Consider the following 16182-nt stretch of genomic DNA (forward strand, 5'->3'; position numbering starts at 1 on the left):
AAGTAATTTTGGAAAGGACTGCTTTAGTCCAACCCAGTCTGGAAACAAAATTAAAATTTTCTTACTCAAGAGGCAGGACAAGGCTGGGAAGCAGGGCTTTTGGGATTTAGAAGGGGTGTATAAAAAGTGTATCAGGTAGAAGTCCAGGAAGCAAGATGCTGCCTTAAGAAATAAGACTGCCATGTTCTAGGTGTGAAAATTAGGGCTCCAGTGAACTGCACATTAAAAGCAAGGCTCTAGTGCTTGTGGGATCTTGAGAGGAGGTGGTGGGATCTTGAGAGGAGGTGGTGAGATCTTGAGAGACAAGGTATCAGTCAAGCACCCTGGCCACAGTTGAGTGTGGTGATAAAACTCCCATCCTCTCCATGCAAATGAAAGATTTAGCCTTGTGTGGTATACCTGTCTGACGGTCTGTGGAACTTTGAGGTATGGCCATACTCTCATGGGTAAGCAGCACATGATGTCTCTCTTGAGAAGGATCTTGTACGGTATGGCAGCCACTGGGGCAAATGAATTGTCCTCAGGAAACCAAAATTCACCAAGAAGGCTAGACCGGCAGTGAAGGGACTCCAGTGTTTCCTCAAGGCCTTATTCTTTGGGTCTACATGTAAGAGTATCTGGTGAATCTCCTGGTGAAGGTTCTTAAAGTTTTACCTTCTGGAGTTCATCAGGGTCGTGGTGGGTATAATCCTGTGCCTGGTCTCCATAAGGTGAAGGCAAATCTCAGAAGACTTGAATAGTGCTGTGAAGCCTAGAAAATCCTTCTCACAAGAGAGCCTGGTTTTCTGAAACCTCAGAGGATGTCTTGGAAGTGGACTTTACTTTCAGGTGAGTTCAGGCAGTTAGGTGGAGGTGAGCATGAGATGTAAGGAGATGATTAGTGGGTTCTGTTGGACCAAGAGTAATAAGTGTTAGACTGGGAAGTAATACAATTTGACCTTGACCCTTTTTATAGACTGAATGTTTGTGTCTCTTCCTTCCTTCCAAATTCATACGTTGAAACCTAATCCCTAATGATGGTGTGTAGAGGCCTTTGGGAGGTATTAGGTCATGAGTGTAGAGTCTCATGGATAGAATTGGTATGCTCAAGAGATCAGAGTTCCCCCGTTCCACACAGCAAAAAACATGGCCTATGTGAACAAGGTAGTGTGTCCTTACCACACACCCAATCTACTGGCATCTTGATCTTGGACTTAGTAGAGTCCAGAACTGTGAGAAATAATGTGTGTTGTTTATAAGCCACCCAGTCTATGATATTGTGTCATAGCAGCCTGAATAGACTAAGACAACCGTAAGATGAATAATAGTAATTACAGCTGCTTAAAAATTCCAATAATAGCCTGGAGTAGCTTTCTAAATTCTGATACATTTGTTTTCTTCTCTCAACAGGAGTCTTTCAGTATTCTTTCCATGGCCAAAAGAAAAGATAGACTTTCTGGTACCCTGTTGTTTATGCTGATACTACAGGTTATATCATCATATTCTGCATCCTAAGCTTCTCTTTTAGAATCAGTAAATAATTGAGTAAAATTAATTGAATGAACTAGAAGATTTGGCTCTCTTCATCTTTCAGAATATGCTCTGCCAGGTACACTCTTTTATATTGCTTATAACCATGTCAAAATCACTGCTTCCATGAAACCTTACCTAGCTGCTCTGTGTGCGACTTCTGCATCCTTTGAGACCCCATAGCACATTGGTTAAGAAGTCCTCTATGGCACTCACTATTTACATTCTTCCTTTTATCTTTAACAGCATTTAACTTCTCTTTATATAGTATTTATTTGTAACCCTTCCTGTCCTAGGTGGCTCAGTGTGTTAAGCCTCTGCCTTTGGCTCAGGTCATGATCTCAGGGTCCTGGGATTGAGCCCTGCATCCAGCTCTCTGCACAGCAGGGAGCCTGCTTCCTCCTCTCTCTCTCTCTGCCTGCCTCTCTGCCTACTTGTGATCTCTGTCTGTCAAATAAATAGATAAAATCCTTTAAAAAAAAGACATGAGAAAATGGTAATAAAAGGAAAGCAAAGATAAGAGTATAAGATGAAGTCAACTGTTACATTTGGTTGGATACTTGCCATGTGCCACATGCTGGTATCTGCTCTCCTGGAATGCAGAACTGAATCAGGGCAGGGCTGTGACTTATGGACCAGTTCAACCCGCAGAAGCACCCAGGGATCAGCTTCGGACCATCACTAGAGGTTTCGTATTAGTCATTGAGTTCCCTACCTACCTATCTTCTTCCTGATTTACCACTCTTACTAGTGTTGATGCTAGAAAATGAGCAACAGTGTATTCTCAATTGTGCTAGTGTTTTGTTTTTTTTTATTCAAGGACTTCCTTTCTGACTTCATAGATACCTTGGTGGCTCTTCACCGAGCTTTCTTTAAGGTTCAGTGGTTTCCATGTCAAGGCAGTAAGACCGTTCAGTTAGTTATGCTGGGGAGACAGGGTATCCCTCAGTTTTTCCATGGAATCTCCATTCCAGCTTGTGTGTACTTAATACACATTTTCTAGGAAAAGGAATCCTTGGCAGTTTTTCATCAAGTTACAGATGCCTCTAGCAAAAGAAATAACATTTATAAGTTGTTTTCTCTGTATTAGCTAAATGGCAGCAAATAAGATAATGATCATTTTCCAAATGTCATAAGAGCAACTGATGGCACCAACATAGTCATTTATGGCTCCAGGGCAAACTATGGGTGGAATATTATGACCATACAAATATATGAAAATGTAGATTATTACCATAGCAATGTGAAAAGCTACAGATTTCCCCCCAATCAGTACCTAGTTTCTGTATTTTGACCAACATAACTATAGAGGAAAGTCCCTTCTAGGCTATTTTGAAAGCAAAGCATTCGCATTAGGGATTTTTAAAAAAATGTAAGAATACTTAATTTAATTTTCAATTTATATCTTTATGTATGAAGCAAGAATAAGAAAAAGTATAGTCGCAGTATAATTTTGATTCTAATTGGCTTTTTAAAATATTTTTATTATAATAACTATAACTTCAGATAATAACTAGTAATTAGAATTTTTCTCTCACAAGACTTATTTCCTCAAAAATGCTGATTTTTTTGCTGCTCTATTTTCAAAATTTGACCAAGTTGCTAATTGAAGGTTATAAGTTTAAGTTCTCCTCCATGAATTAGAGTTTTACTCCTAGGCAGTTCTAAAAACTTAATTTCCTGAGTCTTTTCCCCTGTATATAGTAAAGTCAGTTACTTTAACACAGAAAGAAGATATTAGACCCTGCCCCCCAGAAGAGTCAAGTGTGTGCATTTATGTACACTAGGAGCTTTGCCAACATCATTTTTGGGCTTTTTCTTGGGGCAAGGTTGCATCTGGCATAGTGCAGGGGAAAGGGCGTCAAGAGACATCCAGATGTGCTCGGTTGATATGGATGAGAGTGCAGGTGTCCACCTATGATCTAAAGAGCAGGCAGAGTCACAACTGGGAGGCCATCAGATGATACTTAGAACCAATACGGGAAACCACCAGCAAAAGCCAAAGGGTAATAAGCCAGGAACCTGGGAGCAACTGCTAGGGGGATCCAAATATATTTCTAAAAGACTTCAGGCAAATATTTGTTTAATATCTGACCGTGTTTCCCAAGTTTTCTTTTTTTTTTTTTTTAAGATTTTATTTAATTATTTGTCAGAGAGAGGGAGAGAGAGCAAGCACAGGCAGACAGAATGGCAGGCAGAGGCAGAGGGAGAAGCAGGCTCCCTGATGAGCAAGGAGCCCGATGTGGGACTCGATCCCAGGACGCTGGGATCATGACCTGAGCCGAAGGCAGCTGCTTAATCAACTGAGCCACCCAGGCGTCCCTCCCAAGTTTTCTGAACACACTTTAGTAAGAACTACATGTTATAACTTAGCCTATAGACACACTGACACACAGCCCTCACTGGTTCAGAGTTCTACAAAGATCCTTACCTTCTCCTTGGGTGAGGCACTCTGAAATTTTCAGTTCTCTTAGGTTCTATTCTATTTCATTTAAAGATGTTGATAGGACGGGTGCTTGGCTGGCTTGGTCAGTGGAGCAAACAGTTCTTGATCTTGGGGTTATGAGTTCAAGCCCCATGTTGGGTATAGAGATTACTTAAAAGTAAAAAATCTTTAAAAAAAATTAAAGATGTTGATAGGAGACTTATAAATTGCTTTCGTGATCTGTTAATAGAAAGCTGTAGCTTAAAACGTACTGTCTTCGGGATGGGAGAGATGCAATAAAGAGAGTTTAAAAAAGGACTGAAAGACTGGAAGACATGGTTTCTGATTTTAAGGAGATGGAAAGCTCCTTGGGAAGTTGGACTGTAATAGGTGAAATGAGCAAATACAACACATTTAGAGTAGAATAAATAGAAGCAAGCAAATTACCAGGGAAATTAATATTAATACAAGTTAGTTATAGAAGTGTTGGCTTGAGATGTGAATAGCTAAGGTCAGCAATGAGGCCCCTCAAAGATGGGGTTAACATCTTACTCATCTTCATAGCCCCTTATTGCCTGACACACTACTTTGCACTAATGTTTGAATAATAGCACAATGAGAATGCAAGGCATCGTTGTTATTCTGTGTCTCTACAGGGCTGAAGTTAAAATTCTTATTTTATTTTTTTTAGGAGAATATCCTAAATGATTTCCCATGACACTTTAGTAGAAATTAGTTTATCAAATTACTGTATTTATTTGGCCTTGGGTTGACTCTGAGGCTGTGGATGGTGAATGTCAGAGGGAGAACTTAGGAAGGTGCCAGGGAGCCTCACAGACACTCACAGAAAGGAAGTATGTATCAGAACACTGAAGTCAAACTTCATTTACTTCAATAATCTTTTAATTAGGCAGAGAGGCAGGCAGAGAGAAGGAAGCAGGCTCCCTGCTGAGCAGAGAGCCTGATGTGGGGCTCAATCCCAGGACCCTGGGATCATGACCTGAGCCGAAGGCAGAGGCTTTAACCCACTGAGCCACCCAGGTGCCCTGCTTAAATAATCTTACTTCTAGTTGTTCTGCCTATTCCACTGCAGCATTTACTTAAATAATATCCTGTAGCTGTCTCCTCTCATGTTTTAAATGATGTGTTTCCTCAATATCTCCCCCACAAATAGATTTTATTGTTGCTTTTTGAGACTAGGCACTATGGGTTCCCCCTACTTTCCCACCACCGCCAAATCTACAATGTTGATACACAGAAGATGCTCAAAAATTAACTCGTGGGTAGAAAATATACAAAACTCCGTATATTTCTCTCTCTCTTGGTCATTTTATCTCTATCCTAGCACACTATAGTCATAATTTTTATATGAATACATAAATTTCCTTAGTGGTCTCTGAATTCCACCACCTCTTTTCTTTCAGGGATGGGAAACCATCATCTCTGACAACTTAAATTCTCATTTCCTTGTACTCATCATGTGTGTAAATACACAACAGAAGCATGAATTTTTTCAGTTAAAACTCTGGCAGGGGGCTACTATCAATGATTAAATCCTCTAAATAACTTTCGAATTTGTCTTGGGGATGGGGGAGATGCAATAAAGAGAGTTTAAAAAAAAAAAGACTAAAAGACTGGAGGACATGGTTTCTGATTTTAAGGAGACGGAAAACTCCTTGGGAAGTTGGACTGTAACAGGTGAAGCGAGCAAATATAACACATTTAGAGTAGAATAAATGGAAACAAGCAAATTACCAGGGAAATTAACATTAATACAGGTTAGTTATAGAAGTGTTGGCTTGAGATGTGAATAGCTAAGGTCAGCAATGAGGCCCCCCAAAGATGGGGTTAGCATCCCCCTTTAGGGGACTAGTTGAACCTGACCACAGATTACCCAGTGACCTTAAGTGATTCAGTAGTATCAACTCCTTTTTCAAGTTATAAGTTAAATAATCTTTATATATCATTATAGAAGATGATGCATTTAAGAACTTCAGGTTTCTTTCATACTCAACTATCCATATTCTTTTTCTTAGGTTTGTTGTTGTTGGCAATTGCTTGGATTAACTATGAGGAAATATCCATATGTTCCTGTGGTCATTAAGACAGGTTCTTCCACCCTGAAAAATTTCCATACTGTTCTTCCACCAAGAGCAACTCTTGGTGTAGCTGGAAGAGGTTTGAAAGGTAAGAATATTTCTGCGTGGGGCGCCTGGGTGGCTCAGTGGGTTAAGCCGCTGCCTTCGGCTCAGGTCATGATCTCAGGGTCCTGGGATCGAGTCCCGCGTCGGGCTCTCTGCTTAGCAGGGAGCCTGCTTCCTCCTCTCTCTCTCTCTCTGCCTGCCTCTCCGTCTACTTGTGATCTCTCTCTGTCGAATAAATAAAATATTAAAAAAAAAAAAAAAGAATATTTCTGCGTAATAATGTTGCACAAATACTGGAATGTGCTTCTGAATTGCAGTCCACCAATTCTGCAATTTACATCGCCCACATTATATTTGTTTTTATTAATTACACAAAATATTTTACAATATACCATAAAAAAGAAAAAAATTAAAACGGACATTTCCCTTTTTATTAAATATCCTTCTACAACATCATTTCAAGAAGTGCCTCGTCTCTCACCTAAGGAACGGATCATAATGTGAGTAAGTTTAAAATAGAATTTGCAACAACAAAATAACTTATTGGAGCATTCACAGTTTCTGCCAAGACTTCATTCTCAGCTGCTAGGAAAATAACACCCAACACAAAGAAATGTCAGCTTCAGATAATATAAATGGTTTAAATCTGATGTCTCACTGAAAGTCTTAATTCTTTTTTCTCTAAATATCAAGAATCTTTGTACCAGTGGGTATGAAGACAGGAAGATCTTTGTTGTCTTGGCACTCACCAAGGGAGTACCTAGGATTCCTGTGTTAATTTCTTTAATTTTTTAGATGGTGCCTAGAAGTTAAAATGATAATTTACTCTTTCAGGAGGTTTTTAAGATGAGAAATCCACTCCTTGTGATATAGGGTAGTCTAGCAAACTCTGTAAAATAAACAGCAAAACTTTGTAGGATCTTTCTTGATTATATTTAATAACACTCTTTATTAAATAGGTGTGTTTAATAAAGTGTAAATAAATATATTTAATAAAGAGTAAAGTATGTAAATAAATAAAAATAAATTTATAAGTATAAATCCAGTCATTTCTTTTTTTATTATTTAATTTCTTTTCAGTGTAACAGATTTCATTGTTTTTGCACCACACCCAGTGCTCCATGCAATCCGTGCCTTCCATTATACCCACCACCTGGTTCCCCCAACCTCCCACCCTCCTCCCTTTCAAAACCCTCAGATTGTTTTTCAGAGTCCACAGTCTCTCATGGTTCATCTCCCCCTCCAATTTCCCTCAACTCCCTTCTCCTCTCCATCTCCCCGTGTCCTCCATGTCATCCCTTATGCTCCACAAATAAGTGAAACCATATGATAATTGGTTCTCTCTGCTTGAAATCCAGTCATTTCTTAAGTAGCTACTCCTTGTTGGAATTGGGAAAGAAGCATGAGTAGGACCTAATTTTGTAAAGAAGAGAGAGCTTTTAATCTTCATCGACAAAGTGAATCATCACTTGTAAATGCTTCTGAAAAGTATAAATTATTGCAAATAACATTTGTAGGTTTTTAAGAAAAATGTAATTCCTTATCATACACATCGGTGGTACAAACAGCCTGGCCTGCCTCTTGCAGAGTGTTATACTTCTTTTGTCTTGAGGCCCCATTCCTAGAAGCTTGGGGTTGCTTCCATATGTACAAGTTCTGAGTAATAAAGTACCAAAAAGAAATGTTTAGTAACTATATACAGAGAGTTGTATTTGATGTCCACATTGATCATCATTAACTTGGTGCCATTCGTTAATGTCCCATGAAACCTGATACTTTTTCTGATAGAGATTCAACTTTTACATCACCCTCCATCATCCACCGATGGATGTCCTATCACCTGTTCAGGAGGGTCTTCTGTCCTCCTGGCAGCATTAGCTGCATTAGTACATTAGCATTAGCTACTTCTTCTTTCTTTGATTTATTTGTCACATATTTACTGAGCACCTAATCTATGGTGCTGGTACTCTCTGCTTGTAATACCACATGTCTTGTGCCTAAGGCTTTACCCTGCCTTTTTCAAAGTCCTGTTTTGATCGTTGTTCCAGCACATGTCCTGAATACACTGGGGATTTTCTATGGTGTTTGGACTAATGGCAAAGTAAGGTAACTCAGATTTAATTGAATGCAGTATGTCTTCCTTGATGGAACCAATGAAAATTACAGGCATTTAAAAATTTGACTTACTTAAATAAGAACAAAGTAATTTCCTAAATTAATTAATGTATCATTCATTAACTGCCATTAAACCCTTGTTAATTAAATAGAATGGTGAAGTTAAATAAAAAGATGGATAATTTCCTAAAGGAGATGAAATTGTGATTTAAATATCTTTCTTAATTGGTTTAGTAGACAAGCGCATATTGCAAAATTCATCTAGGACTGGGAACCGCAGGGTGATGAAAGACAGAGCATTATGAGAACAGGAGACCGCGAGGATCATTTCCAGAGAATGATTGTATTCTGTTTTATTCTATTTCAGTGGTTATTAATTTTCCTTGGTTAAGAATTCAATATACATAAGTCAACTAATGTTTACCAAGTGTCTCTTACATGCCAGGCATTGAAGGCATAGGAGCTAAGGATTTATTTGAACAAAATAGATCCTTTTGAGAATTTGGTGAAGGCTAAGGACTCCTTCCAACAGAAAAAAAAAAAAAAAAGAAAAAAAAAAAAAGAAAAACAAACATGCATATTCATACCAGTTTTTGCACACAAACTCTCAAGAGGTATATAGACCTTTGAAGTTCACCTATGGGGACCCCTGGGTCTGTGGATTCAATTTAAGAATCACTGCCCCTTTGAAGGTATTCAAGCTAAGAATGATGGATATGTGTCATGGGACTAGTCACTTAACCTCCCGAGGCTTCCATTTCCTTGTCTGTTAAATGAGGGCAATAGGTGAAAGTCTTCCACTTCTAAAAATCCATCTGTGAGCGGATGCTGCAAATATGCTTGTCTATTTATGTCATTACCTCTCTGTTGCTCATATTGGTGTGTGGGGATAAGAAAGAATGATACAAATAGAATAAGAATCAGAGAATGTTCTGGAGCTTAGAGACCAGATAAACTTCATGAGAGAGGCAGTGGCAGTCTCTGTGGTAAATTGTCCCTTGGTGAGTGACTGTCAGAGTTAGGACCTGGCTCTTATTTCCTGACTTCCAGCCCACAGCTCTTTCAGCAATGCTACAGGATGTATGAGGATTTATCCCCACTAGTGCCCATAAAGTAATTATACTAGATTAATAACTATCACCTTGAATTGATATGCTAAATCTCACTTGTTTACTTACTGAATTAAGATACTTATCTTTAATTAGAGGTATTACTAATGAAAATATTTTATAGACTTGGCATGAAGGATACTTGGTGTGAAAGACATTTATGAAATTCAAGGGTATTTGGGAAATCCAGAAAGCTTTACTAGTGGCAGTAATCTTAGTGTTGTTGGTTGAATTGTGGTCCCCTCAAATTTATACATTGAAGTCCAAATCCCCAGTATCTCAGAATATGACCCTTTTGGATATAGTCTTTATAGTGGTAATCGAGTTAAAGTTAAAATGAGATTATTAGGGTGGCCCCTAATTCAGTATGACTGGTATCCTTATAAAAAGGAGAAATTTGGAGATGCACTCACACAGGGAGAACACCACATGAACATAAAGGCAGAGATCCAGATGACAGGTAGATGCATGACTCAATATTTAAAATATATGATATTTGAGCGTGTTACAAAAGACTAACATATAAGTAACTTATCCCCATCATTCATTAAATCTTACCATGGGAAATGTTGACAGTCATGCAGTAATGTGACTTAAAAAAAAAGTTTCTGGGGGCACCTGGGGGGCTTAGTGGGTTAAGCCTCTGCCTTCGGCTCAGGTCATGATCTCAGGGTCCTGGGATCGAGCCCCACATCGGGCTCTCTGCTCAGTGGGCAACCTGCTTCCTCCTCTCTCTCTGCCTGCCTCTCTGCCTACCTATGATCTCTCTCTCTGTCAAAAAAAAAAAAAAAAAAAAAGTTTCTGGGGTGCCTGGGTGGCTCAGTTGTTAAGTCTGTCTTTAGCTCAGGGCCTGATGTCAGGGTCTTGGGTTCCAGGCCCACATGAGGCTCCCTGCTCAGCGGGAAGCCTGCTTCTCCCTCTCCCACCCTCCCTGCTTGTGTTCCCTCTCTCGTTGTATCTCTCTCTGTCAAATGAATAAATGAAATCTTAAAAAAAAAAAAAAATAGAATAGATACTTCCTGCCATCAAGAAATGATATTCATGAATTACTGAATCTGTTTAAAAAAAAAAAAAGTTTCCACTTATTGTTACAATGTGCCAAATATTATGAGGCATACAAATATACTCTAAGCTACTTTGTTTAAATTTGTATCTTCCTAAAATCTTAATAATTCAGTAATAATAAGTGCTATACCTTTTTTATTCCACTTAGTGACTCATGTACTTACTGAAGCCAACAGTATTTGAGTTAAAGCTGTGGTTCCAACATTAAATCATTCTACCACATTTCACAATGAGTATTTTTAGCAAATATTTTCCAGTAACTATTTTTTTAGAAAAATAGTAAAAAAAAAATTCCACTATTTGCCCTGATCTGAAAAATATTTCTGGCATTCACAGTTAAATATTTTGACAGTCTGGGGTGCCTGGGTGGCTCAGTGGGTTAAGCCTCTGCCTTTGGCACAGTTCATGATCTCAGGGTCCTGCGATCGAGGCCTGCATTGGGCTCTCTGCTCAGCAGGGAGCCTGCTTCCCTTCCTCTCCCTCTGCCTGTCTCTCTGCCTACTTGTGATCTCTGTCTTTCAAATAAATAAATAAAATCTTAAAAAAAAAATTTTGACAGTCATGTGAATTTAATATGAGTAAAACAAACTCTCAGATACAAGGAAAGACACCACAGAAAGAGATAAAATAATTGTTTTGGAGTAAATTATTATTTATTCCATGGCATAATTTAAATGCATAAAATGAAAGCATTTTTAGATGCTTATAATAATTTTTATAAGCATATTTAAAAAAATAATTATCACTATAAATTATTGGAGAATATTCTTAGCAATATTATAAAATGTATTGAATATTTTAAGTTTGAGATTTTTATGGTGATGGGGTGAGTCAAGACAGCAATTTTGGACTCTGAGGAATGGACTCTTACGTAGTTAAATTAGTTTAACCAACGTTTATAAGCTGATAAAAATAATATATTTATTTTCACATCCAAAAACAAATACGTAATAATGTTTACATGTGATTTACATTTTATTACATTAATTACATAAAATTGTTCATGCACAGCACCAAGGTCATTTGCCTGGCACAAGGAAAGATGTTCAGGATATTAGTTGCAACCCCTCACCTCCTAATTAAATTTAACAAAGATGTCAGTTTCATACTCTTGGGCCCAACATAATGCTAAACTGTCTAATTAAGAAAATATATTTTTTGTTTAATTTATTTAAGGTATAAATGTATCTCATGGTTTGAGAAAAACTTTAAAGAGTAGTATTCAATCCAATAAATGTAGACTGAAGTTTCAAATTAAAGCCGGTAAGAATTAAAAAAAAAAGATTATGACATTGTCTCTACCCTTGAGGAGTTTTGTTGCCACAATTTGAGAATAAAACCACACGTAAATAAGTAGTCTGTTGCTTTATATAAATGGTAGCTAAGTAGCTGTTTAGGGAAGGGCAGTAATATGACCTGGAGTGATCAGATAGAATGTGAACTGAATCTTAATGAATGGAAAAGGAAGTGAAGAGAGAGAAAGCTTCCTGGGAAAGTAAGTGTTTTCTCATTCATAAGCAGAGCAAGTAGGTTTTATTTATTTATTTATTTGAGAGAACAAGTAAGAGCATGAGAGGGGAGAAGGTCAGAGGGAGAAGCAGACCCCCCACTGAGCCGGGAGCTCAATCCCAGGACTGATGCGGGACTCAATCCCAGGACCCCGGGACCACGACCCAAGCCGAAGGCGGCCGCCCAACCAATTGAGCCACCCAGGCACCACAGCGCAAGTAGTTTTTAAAACTATTTTTAAAATTTACTGTGCGAACTGTGATGTTTGCTGATGTCCTGTTAGGTTTGAGGTTATAAGGTCATCCTCTAATATAGGTGCTTTGCTTAGGGTCATTTTCAAAATCTCCTTGAGAGATTCCAAGGACTCAGAACAGCCAAAACAATCTTGAAAAAGAACAAAGTTCGTCAAAGTTTGTGCTTAAGCCTTCTTAGCCACTTAGAGGTTTAACTTCTACCATTGGGGTGGTGTGTGGCTTCGAGTTCAGGGAGTTTAATTTTGTTGTTGTACCTTTTCAGTCAGGAGCTAGTAGCTTGGAGCTTCCTTCCCTCATGGCTCCTGAGAGGTGCTGGGGAAATATAATTAAAAGCAAAATCTTCTCCCAACCAGAAAACCTCCCAGAAAGCCTCACCATAGATGTGGTAGAGAGAGAGAAAACCATTTTGTTATTGAATAAGCATTAAACCAGAAAGTCACGTGGATCACAAGCAATCCACTAAGACATGACAAAGACCGAAAGAAATAGCAGCCTGACATATAACCAAGCAGATACAACAAATTATGAGTGTGTTTTCCAGATAAGCAGTGTCTTGTCAAGTAAGAGGACCTAGCAGCCTCTTTGCCACATGTAGTACATATTCGTTGTACCTGGTAATTGGAGTGGCCACCTGTATTGACTTTATCCAGGGGGAAAACAAACTTCTTTTAATGACAGGACGTAGTTTTGCAACCTGGAAAAGGCCCCCCTGAATTTAGACTCCTGCCTTCCCGCAGAAGCTAGGAGACAGGAGTGTTCTCTCCCTTGAGGACTCCCAGGTCTTTCTAGACATTACTGGGTCGCAGAGCACAAAAAGGCTGATTTCGTCTTCAAAGGGATTTATATACATTTTGAAGAGAGGAGAAAGTATGTACAAGTTTTCTTAAGTAAATGACCTGAGAAAAAAGAAGCAAGGGAAATCTCTCCCCTCGTTTTCAACTGGGAGAATTAAGTCTCTTATTTCTAATTGCATTTGCTGTTACAGGGGATGCACAGGCTGCCAGGGATGACTGTAATGTTATTTTTTAAGCCTGTTTTCCTACGAGTTGCCCCTTAGAGCAGCTTATCATTCATTCTGTTTGGTCAGAGGTTGGATTTAAGCCCCTTGTGCCGGTGTGTCTTCTCTTCTGTGTTGATGAATCTGTGTCCAGCTTGGGGAGTGCTTTCAGTGTTTCCCATGTCCTGATGGCTCTGAGTGGGGGCAGCCGAGTGTATTTGCACAGGCTTCCCGACTCCCAGAGTTGATTCTGACCCAGGACACCTCTTGAACTGCCCCTTCCCTTGATCCTCTCCATTAAACTTCTGACTGCTCTGCTGTTTTGCTCTAGAAAGGAGCATCCAGCCACTAAGATCTGTGTTGTTTTTCAACAATGCCCTTAGGCATGGAGTTCTTCGCCCTCAGTTCCAATTAAGTCCATTTTCTCAGAGCTGCAAATCTCCTTGTCATTATGGCTTGCCTTTCCTCCAGGGCAGAACCCCTGTACCACTCTACCAAATTTGGATGTGAGGACACCCCTGCTCTAGGAGTATGCACTGAGGTAGGAGGGGGAAAAGGTTGGCAGCCCCTGGTCTTCTCAACTTGCCCCTCCAGGCAATGAGCATTCACCCTTTGAGTGAGCTGGAGGGGTGGCGATTGGGGTCCCAGGAGCAACTGGCCTTCTGTGTCTGGGGTAGAGCTTCTGCCTTTTGAATAGAGAGGGCTGGGTGGAGGGGGAGAGACCTGATCCTCTTAGCAGGACTTGCCTAGAATAGAGCTTCCTAGAATAGATGAGAAACATCTGCACCCTGCCCATCTTGGACTGAAACGGTAATCCCGGATGGGGAGCTGGCAGGGAGATGGAACTCGCATTTTCTTGGCTGCACATGAATAAAGCTTCTGTAATGAAGAGCTGGGGGAATAGTAAAGGAGGTTATGGTTCAAATACTCCTATTTTTACTGATATTTAGTAGATTTTCTTGAATGAATTTGCTTTTTTTTTTGTCCTTAGGACAATTTCTAAAGACTTTAAATAAATAAAAATTGTTTTTCAGTAGTTGAATGCTTTGCTAGAGAGTCCGTTGAGCTCCTTGATCAAATATTCCAGAAGTCCCAATTCTCACATTCATTTTGGAATATATTTCACTGGATATAAAATTCTGGAATTACGGGTTGGCTTGTTATTGTTACTTGTTTCTTTAAGTAGTTTAAAGACATTTCTGTATTTTGGCTTACATAGTTTCTGACAGTTTGCTGTCATTTTATATCTTTGTTCTCTGTATGTAATGCTTTTTTTCCCTTCCTCTGTTCAAGATTTTTTTTTTCCTTTGGTTTTCAGCAGTTTGACTGTAATATGTAACATGTAATATGTAATATGATCAGATATATTTTTTTCCCCAATTTTCCTCACTTGGAATTCTTCTGAACTTTTTGGATTTGTGTTTGTTATTAATTTCAGAAAAATTCTCAACCATTATCTCTTCAGCTATTTCTGTTGAACTGTAACCTCTTTCTTGTCCTTCTGGTGCTCCAATTACATCCATATTAAACCATTTGATATTGTCCCCCAAATTCTTAGATGTTCTGGGTTTTTACTGTTTTTGTTATTGTTTTTTTCCCACTTTGTTTCACTTTGTGTTTTTTTTTATTAACATATAATGTATTATTTGTTTCAGGGGTACAGGTCTGTAAATCGTCAGTCTTAGAAAATTCATAGCACTCCCAATAGCACATACCCTCCCCAGTGTCCATCGCCCAGCCATCCTATCCCTCCCACCGCCCTCCCCTCCAGCAACCCTCAGTTTGTTTCCTGAGATTAAGAGTCTCTTAGGGTTTGTCTCCCTCTCTGGTTTCATCTTACTCATTTATCCCTCCCTTCCCCTATATAGGATCCTCTGTCTTGTTTCTCAATTTCCTCATATCAATGTGATCATACAGTTGTCTTTCTCTGATTGACTTATTTTGCTTAATATGATATCATCTAGTTCCATCCACATCATTGCAAATGACAAGATTTTGGGTTTTTGATGGCTGCATAGTATTCCATGGTATATATCTACCACATCTTCTTTATCCCTTCATCTGTTGATGGACATCTAGACTCTTTCCATAGTTTGGCCATTGTGGTGGGACATTGATGCTATAAACATTGGGGTGCATGTGCCCATTTGGATCACTACATTTGTATCTTTAGGGTAAATACCCAATAGTGCAATTGCTGGGTTGTAGAGTAGCTCTATTTTCAACTTTTTGAGGAACCTCCATACTGTTTTCCAGAGTGGCTGGACCAGCTTGCATTCCCACCAACAGTGTAGGAGGATTCCCCTTTCTCCACATCCTCGCCAACACCTGTTGTTTCCTGACTGGTTAACTTCAGCCATCCTGATTGGTGTGAGGTGGTATCTCACTGAGTTTTGATTTGTATTTCCCTGATGCCGAGTGATATGGAGCACTTTTTCATGTGTCTGTTGGCCATCTGGATGTCTTCTTTGCAGAAATGTCTGTTCATGTCTTCTGCCCATTTCTTGATTGGATTTTCTGTTCTTTGGGTATTGAGTTTGATAAGTTCTTTATAGATTTTAGATACTAGCCCTTTATCTGATATGGCATTTGCAACTATCTTCTCTCAGTTGGAATAATTTCTGTTGATTTATTTTCAAGTTCATTGAACCCTTTCTCTGTTACATCCAGTTGCCTGTAAGTCTATTGAGAGAATTCTTCAACTCTGATGCTGTGCTTTTTATTTACAAAATTCCCTTCCCTTCCCTTCCTTTCCCTTCCCTTCCCTCCCCTCCTCTTCCTTTCCTTCCTTCCCCTTCCCTTCCCTCCTCTCCCCTACTCTCTTCTTCACTTTTCTCTTTAGAGAGACAGCATGTGTGTGCACGATTAAGGAGAAGAAGAGTAGAGGAAGAAAGAGGGAGAGCATCTTAAGCAAGGTCCATGCTCAGGAAGGAGCTGGACACAGGGCTCAATATCACAACTTTGAGATCATGACCTGAGCTGAAACAAGAGTTGGATGTTTAACCAACTGAGCCACCCAGGTACCCCATGTTTCTAGAATTTCTATTTGATTGTC

At 39.2% G+C, this 16182-nt stretch overlaps 1 protein-coding gene across 1 annotated transcript in view; it reads left to right on the forward strand.

The window, feature by feature from the left end:
• The first annotated feature begins 5920 nt into the window (after positions 1–5920).
• Positions 5921–16182, forward strand: part of LOC111148842 (neuromedin U) — a 111603-nt gene continuing 101341 nt past the window's right edge. The window contains exon 1 of the mRNA XM_022505658.1: positions 5921–6121. Coding sequence (XP_022361366.1) covers positions 6004–6121 — 118 coding nt within the window. The 5' untranslated portion in view covers positions 5921–6003. The remainder of the gene's footprint in view (positions 6122–16182) is intronic.

The sequence above is a fragment of the Enhydra lutris genome, unplaced genomic scaffold (genome assembly GCF_002288905.1).
Source record: "Enhydra lutris kenyoni isolate GAN:26980312 unplaced genomic scaffold, ASM228890v2 scaffoldscaffold21, whole genome shotgun sequence".
Lineage (NCBI taxonomy): Eukaryota > Metazoa > Chordata > Mammalia > Carnivora > Mustelidae > Enhydra > Enhydra lutris.